Genomic DNA, 13,376 nt, shown 5'->3' with positions numbered 1-13,376 from the left:
AACCTACAGAGATAACATTGAAATTAAATTAGACATTGAAAAACGAGATGACAAATTGAATTTATTTGAATATTATTTACAATTAACGCTAATTATTATAGTAACCAGAACATAACCTTCTGCGACAGTATTGGATTTCCAGCCTCCGTGACTTTTCGCTAATTCTCTTTCGATTGCATATCCGAGAATAATCGATACTTGCGGTTTTATAACGGTAGAAAGCTGACCTGTCATTGGCTGAACAGTTGTAACCTGAGTCGTCATTGGCTGAAAGACCTGACCTTTAATGAGTAGGTGTACTTTAATGACATGCATTAAAGGTCTGCTACCAGGTGTATAATTACTACATTTCGGCATGGTCGAGCATAAATTTATTTATTGTACTAAAGAAAATTTGTCGTTTTCTTTTACCTATTTGTTACATTGAAAAATAGATGTCACTGGTATCGTTTGATCAGTTACCTAGTTCTTGCATTACATTCTGTGCGATTTTTACTATGATGTAACAAATATAACTAAAAAACGCAAATTTCGAGGCACCTAGTTCTTGCATTCAGGTGATATGTTGTTCAATGTAATTTTAGTTACACGTTTTACTTATGTGTTTTCTCCTTGTGACCCCCCCCCCCCCCCCATGAAGTTTTACTGTATTAGATTCAATTCTTGACTGAAGAATTCTTTGTATAGTTAAATTTCAGGGAGATGTGATACATTCTAGGGGCAGAGAGAAAAATTGAATATTTGTAAATGTTGATTATGTATATTTATTTGTTGCAGAAACTACTGTTCAAAAGCATCCAAGAAGGTCGCTATGACTTTCCTGAAAGAGAATGGATGTACATCTCTGAAGAAGCAAAGGACTTGATCAGTTCATTGCTTGTCAAAGAGGCGAGACATCGTCTGTCTGCCGAGAGCGTTCTGACTCACCCCTGGATGTCTCCAAACTCATCTGGTCCCAACCTCTCAGCACGACCGCTGGTTACGCCTCAAACTATAAGGAGGTAAGCAGAACAGAAGAGTATCTCACGTTAAAATTGCTTGTACGTGATCAAATTTTCCTCGGAATTCATTGCTTCACAATACTTTTAAAGACTTGTCAATACTTTGTAAGTTTTATTGCCAAATCACTTACAGCACTTTATAAGTCTTTGATTGAATTGAAAGTAAATAAGTACATGTTGTAATTGAACAGAAACGGAAGGAATTAAAAAATATTATGGCATCCTGGACGAGAGAAGTTGTTGAGTTCATTCAATTACATGAATTAAACTCCTGCCAGTACTGTGGAATACCACATTAAAGTGAAAAATAATGCATATTGTGAGGAAATTGCAAGCCAGATATCTCGAGTTAAATACTAATATATGTATTTTTAATGAAGATTCTAACCAAATACTAATCATAAATATTATATTTTTAAAGAATATGCAATCATAATATTATTCGTTTTTGGGTACCATACAGTTAAGTAATACGGATACTGTTTTGTATAGCCTAGCTATTCTCTAAAAGAATTTACATATTGTAATATTTGGTAGGTTGATCGGTCTATAAAGCTTGCAGTGAACTTGAAACATTTCTTGTAAAATCTTGTCATATCTTCAGCAATATGGATCAGTCTTTGACAAGTTTTCTTGTGAAGTATTGAATTAGAAGGCAAAACTTGATTGTATGCACACAGCTTAAGAATATATCGTCGCTGCCCCTCCAAAATCTCCGAAAATTTATTAATGATAGTTATGCATAGTCGACAACTGAATAATTGAGGACCGTTTTTGCAAAACTTGCTAACTGAAAAAACTAAATTTTACAGGAGAGACAAAACACTATAATAAGCAAGTTTTGCTGTATCTCTCACTTATAGCAGAAAGCAAGTTTTGAAAAAACGATCAAACTTTGACACACTACAATGAAGAGAGATAACCCAATCTTACTAAGACACCTTGAACATCATGTAGACGCCTGCCTTATGTTAACGAATCCATCAAAATCTCAATTTTGAAAATTTTGCAGTAGCAAGTTTTGCAAAAACGGTCCTCAATTATTCTTGCATGTTTTACAATAGACTTTACTTCGCTTTTCTTCTCTCCTCTGTTTATTTCTTCAATGTTTTTCTTTTCCCATATACTGAAAACTGCTTTCTTGTCTTTTTTCTGCCATACCTGCTTCTTTACTTCTTCCCTCAACAACGTTTAGGAACAAACTGCCTTCGGAAGTTCGATTTTATTAAACTGTTCATTTAAATATAAATTCAAGCCACAACAATCGTGCCTACAGAAGTGCATTCAGAAAACTCACTGAAATCAAGGGTAACCGATGCCTAGCGATATTATTTTATTTTCTTTCGAATTTATTTGAAGTAACTACTTATTAGACCAATTTCTTTAAAATAATATATATATATATATATTTTTTTTTTTTGTAGCTGGATGAATTATTATTATGTTAAACTGACTGGTTCGTTACTTATGTGTTCTTTAAATTGAACATTTTAACATATAAATTAATAGTAAAATGGCTGAGACTAAATAATTATTTCGTTACTCTGAAAAATTCGTAATTACGGCATTTGTAATAGCAGCATTTCACTGTATATAATTTCTTTTTTGAAGCTCGAAAAGTGTACAATAAATAGTTTTGAGAAAAAAAGGTAAAGTCTGTATTACCAGCGAGAGTGCACGGGGACTGGCCCTTTAAAAATGTTTGTTGTTATTATGGTGGCAGAATTATTATAAACTATATATTTTCTGAAACTAGACTCATCAGGCTTTCAAATGACACCAGAACAAAAAGTGGTGAAAAGATGCCATTTGAAATATTTATGCAGGCCCTAATCTGTCCACAGGAATAACAGCGCTCGTGAGCTGTCTGCATTTGCAGAAAGTGCAATGGCTGTGAATCGTGTAGTGCTGCAGCACTTCAGCATGAACCTGGACCTGGGCAGTGCCCCGACTCCGCTGTACGGCGACGAGTCGTCCCCGGGTCTCAACATTGGAGCTGGTGAAGGTACGGCCTTATTCGGTCTTTCTCCTCCAAGCGAATCGAAACTGATTCAGCGTCGCAAAGCTCAAAGTCTCATTAAAAAGAACGACAGCAACGAGTTAATAAGAATGGAGGACGAAGACATACTGAACAACCACATCACGGCCACTACTGCTAACAAGATAGATTCCAACGGTTCCGCTATCACAACTCTGGAAGAGAAGATAGCAAACCTGTTTGTAGTGGCTTCGTCGCAGACGTCCCCTCCTGCACCGGTAGTTGTGGTAGCGTCTCCAAGTGGCTGAACGAGAAATGCGTGGACTTCTGCCAGCGTGCGTACCTGATTTCTTAATTATGTTATTTTTTTTTTTTTTTCACAATTATTTCGTGTTTTATAACGCAAGAAACTATATTGTATGTAAGCGCCAGACTGAGATTGTAGAGGCCTCTCTCTGCCTCTGAAGATGAGTTCCGAGGCAGTCGATATGAAGGTAGAGCAGTTTGCGCAAGGTTTATTATTTTTGTTGTACTGAGAGAGAACCTCCGTGGTTGTCGAGTAAGAGCAGAGAGAAAGACTGAGTAGTACAGGAGACTACAATTCAGTATTGAACCCCTTTGAAGTGCTTGATGGTGCAGATCAGTTTCTTTCAAAATTCGTAGAGTTGCGACCACAGCATCAGAGCTTAAAAATCTTTAGTGTATCAAAATTATTTACTGGTTCTGTGGATCATAGTTCTCGAAATTAATTTGCAAAATTTTGCACCGTAGGTTTTGATTGGTGGAGGCAACAACTCCATTACCATTCCAGTTACATTTTTCTTAAACTGATTTAAAACTATCACATTTGAAAGGGCTTGATAGCTTCCCTCCTTTAAGAGTGTTAAGTCAATCTTTTGTAACATCGAGTGGTTGTGTTTTGAACATTATTTAACCACAAAACGGTCTTGTCAGTGAGAGTTTGTGTGTGTATGTTAAACGGTTGGACTCTTATACTCTCACAGACTGCAGTGTTGTCCACTCTTTGATCATTTTGAGTTATTTGAGGGCTTAAAATACCGTATTTACCTGCGTTAGTGATAGAGTGTGAGTTTAGTATGTAGATTTGCAGAAAATAATCTGTAGATTACCGTCTGCCAGGCCTTTTTTTAATGTATTAGTAATGAACCCCAACAGTGTAAATGGAATTACAAAAATTGTTGTTTTGTCTGTCTGTTTTTTTTTATTTCGTTTAAATTTTTGTGTGTTTTCAAATGCATTCTTTTTTCCCTTTGTTTTGTTGGTCTACGGTTAAAATCGTTATTTTTTATATCGTAGGGTTCCAAAAAAATATTATTTTCATTTTTAGTGGGGATGAGGTTCAACTTCGAGAAAAGCCCAGCCTCATTTGAAATCATAAATGTTCTTAATCGCAAAATGTGTTCTTGTTATAGGTGTGTAAATACGGTATTTTGTAATTTTTTAAGAAAACAATACGGTAAATATTATGAACACTGTGTAACTACTCAGGGCTATATAATACACATTTCCTCCCACCCCTTCTGTCTTTGGTTGTAAGGGTGAAAGAATGGGGACTCCTTGTTCAATGTTTCGCCATGAAGATGCAGTTTTTGGATTTACAATATGTGTCGGCTGTGAAAGATCATGTGTTTGTAGTATCCGGTGAGAATCCGTGGCTAACATGGGAGTCCACATCTTGCACCATGCCATCATTTAGTATTGACAGCGATCTACGCAAGTCATCAGATCATCAGATAATAGTTGATGCATCAACTACACAGAAACCCGCCATCTGGTGAATGTTTTTTGCTGTGCTTTTTCTGTCAACATAATATCATTCAAGGATAATTTTAGTTTGTAAAATTTGGAAGTGAACTATTGAACTTTCATGATTTTATTTGTATTACATTTTGCTCTTTTCCATGGCCTCTGTCCAAGGCTATCATATTGCCACATGTATAACTGTAAAACATAAAAAAAAACCTTTGGATGAGTTTTTGTAATAAATTACAGTAGTCATACGTCTTTAATAACTAAACTCTAGAAATTGTAGACAAAATTATATCTGAACATGAGTACTATATACCAAAGGTTGTAATCATTTGAAGAAAAAAAAATGCCATAAGTATATAAAAAGAGCACTTAGTGAATAAAACTTAATCCAAGATAGATATATTCATGGCTCGAAAATTCTTCGCAATTTTTTTTTATTGTATGTAAGCAAGTATGGATGTTTCTTGTTTTAGTTTGTCTAGTCTTCAAGCAAAATTCCTAAAACATGAAGGAAGTGAATTTTGTAAGGTGCAGTTCGTCTGATATCTATTCTCCTGATTGGAATTTGAATTCTGAATTTAGGGAGAATGATTTTGTGTTAAAGACTTTTGAGTTTCGAACGACATGTTTAAAGCGTGCTAGAATGAATGTTCTCTGATGCTGTGTGTAAAACGATGTGCAAATAGATTTTGCAAATGAACGTGCAAAGGTTCCGTGCGTGTGAGTGTGTGTGAATGTGTGTACGACATTGTTTGCTAAAATGCTCTTAATGTAAAAACATTGAGGGTGATTTTGTATGCAAGAGTATTTTTTTTATATATATAATTCCGAGATTGAGTCAAAACTGGATGACGAAGTATGTGTGAAATCTTACTCTTGTGGAAGGTGCTGGCTGTACATTTGCTTTGTATAAACAAATTTGGAAAATCTCTCTTGTTTAGAGATATTGCTGGAATCCTCTATTGGAAAAGCCAATCACTCTTTTAGCCAGAAAATAAAATGGAACAAAAAAAATCAATAATCCAGTTACAAAATAGACATATCAGGAACATAAACTGCATAATTTTTTATGCCAGTGTGTCTATAATAGTACACTTCAGGAGGCACATACAATCTGTTCATTGATACATGCAAACCAGAGAGAATAATACAAAATACTACTATTAGTACAATACTTAGCACTCGAATATTGAAACAAGGGCAATAAAATGGCCACGATCTCTGAAATTTAAATCTTTGTAAACAGATTTTCATTAGTGTTCGAAGTGACAAAAAAAAAAAAAGTAAATAATTCAACAATTTCCATTAATAAAAAAAATTACCAGTGATGATAAATCTCTGAAAGATTTTTTGGGATGCGCGCACATGTCACGTTATATGACGAGACATTCCAAGCCTTGATATAATCTATGTTTGATATTCCTAATTTAAAAACTCGTGGATTTGACCTGTGAGAAATTTGGTATGTTACAAGAATGGTGGTATGTATTCTGAGTAACCTGCAAACATCTTGTGTGGTTTATTTAGTTCAAGTTGCAGTTGAGAGTACTGAAACTCTTCGATATTAAAGTGAAGTGTTTTCAGTAGGTACTGCTGTGGAATTTCCCAGTTTATTTTTCCTTTCTTTCTGCTGTTAAACATATAAATCCGAATGGATTATTTTTCTGTTCTTTTTTACTTAAAGAGTAGGGATTTTGGAGAGTGATTATAAAAGTCGGTCAGTAGGTACCAACTAAAATACGAAACTTATTTTAAATCTTGAATGTTGTAAAGTTGAGGCATCTTCGCAGTTTTTTCTCTCTCGACTACTTTTTTCTTTCTTCTTCGTCTTTCTCCGACACTTAATAAAAGGGAGATTATAGTATTAAATTTTCTTTGTAACATTTTCTTTTGAAGATTAGTTTTGGTCGCTCGCCATCATCTTCCAAGCAAGTGCTTTATTATGTTTTAATTTTTGTTCCATACCTTTTTATAAAACTTAACATTACTGGTAAAATGAAAAATATGAACATAATATGGTGCTTAATTACTAAAAAGCACTGTATCTGTGATATTAAAAACTCATATTGTAGAAAAATAAATGATTACAACAGAGTTCACATGTTTTTAATTTTTTTTTCCTTCCTGCTGGCTCCCAACCTGGAGTTTGTAGACGCAACAGGTTAACGTGAGTCATCACATTGTTTATTAGTTATTCCCATGTCAGATGTACAATGTTGAGGATTATGGCATGAATTTTGCTCATGCGCTAATTTTCACGAATGCCGTAATTCGAGATTTTACATGAGTTATTATGTAGTTCTAGCATCATAAATTCATAGTATTTACTTACAAATGATCTTTAAAGAACCCGAAGGTTCATTGCTGCCCTCACATAAGCCCACCATCGATCCCTATCCTGAGCAAGATTAATCCAGTCTCTACCATCGTATCCCACTTATCTCAAATCCATTTTAATAATATCCTCCCATCTACGCCTCCCCCAAAGTCTTTTTCCGTCATGTCTTCAAACTAACACACTACAGTGTATGTATTTCTGAATTCACCTGTGTGTGCTACATTCCCTGGCGATCTCAAATGCGTGGATTTAGTTTTGTTGATTATGATAGATGAAGAATACAATGCGTGCAGTTCTGTGTTGTGTAACTTTCTCCATTTTCCTGTAACTTCAGCCCTCTTAGCCCCAAATATTTTCCTAAGCACCTTATTCTCAAACCCCTTAACTTCTGTTCCTCTCTCAAAGTGAGAGTCCAAGTTTCACAACCATACAGAACAGCCAGTAATATAACTTTTATAAATTCTAACTTTTAGTTTAACAGACTGGATAACAAAAGCTTCTCAACCGAATAATAGCATGCATCGTAAATTCATTGTAAATTACAAAATTGTTTTATTTTTGTAATGACGTAATGGTTAGCAAGACAGCCTAGTTTTATTTACTAACTAGCCGTACCCGTGCACTCCGCTGCACCCGTTAGAAATAAATATAAAGTAATTATATAATTAAAATAGGACATTTGATCCAGGGAACATTTGTGTTTGATAGAAGGATAAATCGTTTAATATGTTACTTAATTTAAATTGCATCCAAATAATTAAAATGCGATCATTTTGGTCCAGAGACACTCATTTGGTGCAATGACAATTCCTTTAACATGTTTCTTAATTTTTATTACATGCAACCATAGTTTAATGAAGATTGACATATCATTTAGATTTAATGTATATACTTTATTTTACTTGCTATATGTTTCCATTGAATTTTGGTAATAACTTAATTTTAACCCTTGTTTTCTACGTATTCAGTAAATGGTGCTTGGCCCCACCATGGTTCTGAACCCTTCAAATAACTTAAATTATATTATATAATATTACATATTATATTATATCAGAAGTTATTGTAATAACATTATAGCATTATGTCCATCTAGAGAAACTACACTTCCCAATGGTGAAATAATAATTAATTATACAAATCGGTTAATTTAGCTTCCGATATTACTTCATACAAACACAGAAACATTCTCTGTAGGCTATCTTTCATAGCTTTTGATTGTTGCTGTCCAAGGGTCCTTATGGACGAAGTCATTTGTTTTTTAATTCATTACACGGCCTTAGATGGCAGTTATTTTAATTTTAAAACTCATTTATCTCATTAACTATCAGTCCTATCAAAATTTTTCAAGGACTAAAACTTATCGCAAATTATTGTTGAAGAAACTTTTGTTATGTAACATTTTTTTACAAAAATCAATAATAAGCGAGATATTTCGATTTACTTAATTCAGGCCCCCTTATAACCCAACCCCGCTTTTAAATAATGTATTTTGAATGTTATATAGCCTATAATCTAAGTTACAACGAACTTAATTTATATTCCAATTTTCATTGAAATCCGTTCAGCCATTATCGCGTGAAAAGTTAACAAACATACAGACAGACAGACATACAAACAAAAATTTCAAAAAAGCGATTTTCGGTTTCAGGGTGGTTAATTATATATGTTAGGACCAATTATTTTTGGAAAATCGAAAATTACCAGAAGAATTTCGGCTACAGATTTATTATTAGTATAGATGAAATAGATGAAGAGTATGAATATGACTAAAATGGATAATATTCCTGAAGAATTAATGAAGCAAGTCCAGAAAGATGAAGTTCTACAGATTAAAAAAATTATTGGTTCAGAAATAACATGTCAAATATAACAAATTGTACTTACAATATTTACCAACAGAAGTAAGTTCATAAATGTGAAAGTCAATGTTTTTATCTTGCCTTAATAAATATGACGTTCGTATGTTTAGTACGTCATAGTTCTTATGTTGCTAAGGCAACCTTTATGGCATGTTTGTCATAATAAGTTAATTATGAACGATATTGAACGTAATAAAATCTTTATAATGCTAGAATTGTAAATTATTTTTTGTAACATAAGACTTATAATTTAATAATTTTCTGTGATTTAGTGTTGCCTACGTAAGTCTGGATCCAAGTATAATAGGTTACACTATGGAGAAATATCACTAACACTAGGCAAGCTCGAACTTTGATAGAGGGTCTTAGCAGAGAGATCAGCAACATTCTCTTATCGTTCAACCATGCACAGCTTAGAGGTACAGAGGGCCTACTAGCAGGACACAACACACTAAGGAAACATCTACATGTGATGGGACTGGCTACAGACCCCCATATGCAGGAAGTGCGGAAGAGAAGTGGAATCTTCTCTCCACATACTATGCGATTGTGAGACTTTGTCCACAACCAGACATGTTCCTTTGGGCTTGGACAGCTGGGACCAGAGGATGTAAGGAAAGCAGACCCAAGAGCAATCCTGGCCTTCAAAGAGGCTTCGGGACTTGTCCTCATTACTCCATTTACAAATTTTGACGACTGACAGTTTTATTGCAGAAACCCGCACTAGTGTGTGATTAAAAATTCTTGGCACCACAGGATTCTGTGTGTAATTATATCAGCAAAGAAGAGTTGAAGTCTTAGTTTTCAAGTGTTTGACATTGTATTTCTTGCAACCGACTTTCACTATACATCATTTCTTTGACGTGAAACATATATGTCTTTTAAGAATGTAGTCTTGGATAGTAGAAGAGGAAGTTTTTTGCCTTGCTACTAATGGCTCCTCTAGACGTATTGACATCATAGCGTATTCCCAGACTACCAAGAAAGGATATATAATTGATCCTACCATAAGGATTGAAACGGGGAGTAGCCAGCCGGAGGATGTCAATCAAGAAAAGATCAACATTTATCTGCCAACAGTTGATTACTTCAAAGCAAAATACCAGCTTGAAGACATTGAGGTGATTGGTCTTCTTATTGGAGCTCGTGGTGTGATTCCCAAGTTCTCTGAAAGCTTCAGGAAGACTTTTGAACTACCACAGACACTTACTGCTGACATCATAACTTCAGTTTTGAAATGCTCTTGCCAAATTCTGAGTCATCATATTCACTCTGTTTAATTTTTTTTTCTTCACTTTATAATTCATATATGTTTATTTTCATTTTCTTCTACAAAATTTATATCAACATTTAATATTGTAAAATTCATGTAGGAGAGTATACTGAGTCCTTCTGGGCTACCTCCAACGGGAGGCAGTTACTATCTTATTCTTATCTTCTACAGTGTGAAACTGTAGTTGGGAAAGGTAATTTAAAAACATGAAGTTTATAAAAAGTTGGTTCTGTACAACCATGAACTGAGATCATCTAACATGCCTTTCCTTACAGAGCATGAAAAGTGATAGATATTCTTCATGAAATGGACTTTAAAGACTTTTTGACATGTTTACTGCAAAGAAATGAAGGAAGTTTGTAAAATTTGCGTTTATATTGTCTCTATGTAGCCTACTTCCTTTCACTTTGTTAATATTACATTTGTGTAAAATCAAACAATTGCTTAATTTTTAAATTTCCTTGGATACACTGGAGTTGCCCATAGCATGCATGCCACTTGGTATGCTCATACACGTAAATTCAGCCCTGCAACCCCCCATACTGAAAAGTCAGACTTTTTGACATGCTTTTATTAACATTTTGTGTTTGTGTGGATTCGATTCCCACTTGAGCTGATTATCTGGTTGCGTTTTTTCCGAGGTTTTCCAGGCTACGAATAGGGAACCAGTTTTCAATTTTATTATCTTTATTTCAAAAGTGGTAAGAAACGAGTGCCAAATGACATGGCTAAGGTTAGCTGGCACTGATAATTAATTGGAGAAAAGTTGGATCGATTTTTATGTCTATCATGGGGAAAATGAGAAAACCTGAATGACTTTGTTCACCATAAATTTTTAGCGATAAATACCAGGCCTACTTGGATTTGAACACAGACCTCCTATTAATAATCATAATCATTTATTACATCCACTGATCATATATATGATATGGGACATGTCATATTTACAAACTAATAATTAATTACATAATATACATAAAAGTTATAACTATAATTAAATGCAACACAAATACAAATATACAAAACTTCGAACTTGATTGAAGAAAAATACTGGTCGGTCGATTTCGGCTATAAGTCCCGTTTGAAGTATGACTTGAAGTCAGGAGTCCATTTCAACCATCGTGTCCTTCATGAGAAGACATCCTTCTCGAAGTCAGGATCTGGAAAAGAGGAAGTAAAATTTTTTGAAGTAAGGCATTCTTTTTCTATTCAGTTATGACAATTTTCAATAAATTCGTTCATACTGTAAAAGCAGTTTTTGATTAAAATTTTATAAAGTGCTTTCTTAAATTTCTGATGTGCAGATATTTCTTTAAGATAATTTGGTAGGCTATTGTACATAAGAAGACCAGCATGAATGACACTGTTTTTATATACAGTTGTGTTAAAACTTTCAATAAAAATATTATCTTTATTTCTTGTATTGTACTGGTGTGTGTCTGAATTTGTAGGAAAGCTATGCGAATTGTATTTGATAAAATTTAAGGTTTCATAAATATAAATACAGGGTAATGGCAAGATATATTTTTTTGAAGAATGGTCTGCAGCTGGTAGTTTGAGACACTTGAACTATGGCTCTAATAGCTCTCTTTTGTAGTTTAAATATTTGGATTGCATTGGGTGAATTACCCCAAAAGATTTTACCATACGTTAGGATAGAGTGAAAGTATGCGAAGTACAATGTGCGAGCAGATTCGATAGATGATGCTCTTATTAGTAAGCCAATGGTTTAGTTAGAGAGCACGAAGAACAGTTAATAGGGGGAGGGGGAAGGAGGTGCGAACATAATAATAATAATAATAATAATAATAATAATAATAATAATAATAATAATAATAATAATAATAATAATGAAAAGTAGTTTTATGAAAATGTAAACATTTTACTATTTTGTGCTAAATAGAATGAGTAATTAAAACATTCTCTATTTTGTTGTTCTGTGAATGAAACTCAAATATGGAATTACTCTTTTTCCTATACTTGGTTAATCTATTCTATTTTATAAACTGTATCATGTATCATATAACCGTTGTATACTTTCGGACGTCTTTGAACTCATGTTACTATTTCCAGAGGTGCGATCATTTTGATATGAGTGGTCTTTGGTTTTAAAATATGCAGAATATTTTAATAACCTTTAATAAATAAATGAAAGCACATTAATGTGCACTGATGTGGTGATTATCTACTGTTCTCTAACTCTACTATAATAACCTTTGGTTACCAATTGGGAACAGACAGGAACAGATGTATTATAGAAGCCACCCATTAAAAAAAAAAAAGAAAGTGATTCAACCAATCAGAAGGGTGGGTTTTATAATACACATTTTATGAGTTACAAACTGGAAGTTAAGATTAATTTTGTTTGTTATTGTGGAATAATTTGCTGGGTTGCTGAATGAAAAAGAAAATGAGTTGAAGGGAAAGGCCTATATTTTAAAGACATTTATTTTCTAACTCAAATTCACGACATAAGTTTGTTGTATATGACATCTGATGTGCCGGGAATGCGTAGGTATGTACTATTTTAGTAGATTAATAACCGGTCATTCATAAATCTCTAATTTCTCATCGTTAAATAACCTCTTCTCTTGAAACGTGAACATAACCTTACAATTGGCCTACTGCACAAGTTCACGATATTGGACAATTTGGAAGGTGGAAGAATTGCCCAAGGATACAATCCTAGGTTAGGTTAGTCTAGGTTAGTTCAGTTATAGAATAATGACACGTAACGCATTTGATATCGACAGCAGTGGAAGTTTTATTAATTAATTTTAATGTGGCTAGTTATCATTTTATGTCGATTTACTATATTCTAGGTTCATGAAACAATAATATAGGCCTATAGTGTGTCTGGACGATCCTTGGACATATTGCGTCTGATCTGTATCTCAGTCATCAGACGTCTTCTAGCTAAAGAGGACCGAGGTTCGATCCAAGCAGATTCTGTAACAGTTTTGGTGCACGAAGTGATTGTGCGGTAGATTTACTCCTTTCTCATTCTACGATGTAGATATTTATAATCATGTATGATAGATAAGTTGGCAATAATCAGTAGAATAGTCTTCTTTTCTACAAGGCCTATTAATTTATTACACATGGCCAGCTACATGAAATTCCACTTTCAATTTTTTTTTTATAGAATTTCTTA

General features: G+C 33.8%; 1 protein-coding gene across 2 annotated transcripts in view; it reads left to right on the top strand.

Annotated features, from left to right (window-relative positions):
• The window catches only part of Lk6 (Lk6 kinase), a 521,279-nt gene extending 514,433 nt beyond the window's left edge, over positions 1-6,846 (top strand). For both annotated transcript variants that reach the window (XM_069819485.1, XM_069819486.1), the window contains 2 exons: positions 778-1,001; positions 2,846-6,846. In XM_069819485.1, the coding sequence (XP_069675586.1) occupies positions 778-1,001; positions 2,846-3,287 (666 nt within the window). In that variant the 3' untranslated portion in view covers positions 3,288-6,846. The remainder of the gene's footprint in view (positions 1-777; positions 1,002-2,845) is intronic.
• Positions 6,847-13,376: the final 6,530 nt, after the last annotated feature.

Source organism: Periplaneta americana, chromosome 2 (genome assembly GCF_040183065.1).
Source record: "Periplaneta americana isolate PAMFEO1 chromosome 2, P.americana_PAMFEO1_priV1, whole genome shotgun sequence".
Classification (NCBI taxonomy): domain Eukaryota; kingdom Metazoa; phylum Arthropoda; class Insecta; order Blattodea; family Blattidae; genus Periplaneta; species Periplaneta americana.
Note: the sequence above shows the minus strand (reverse complement) of the source record. Positions and strands in the feature narration are given on the sequence as shown.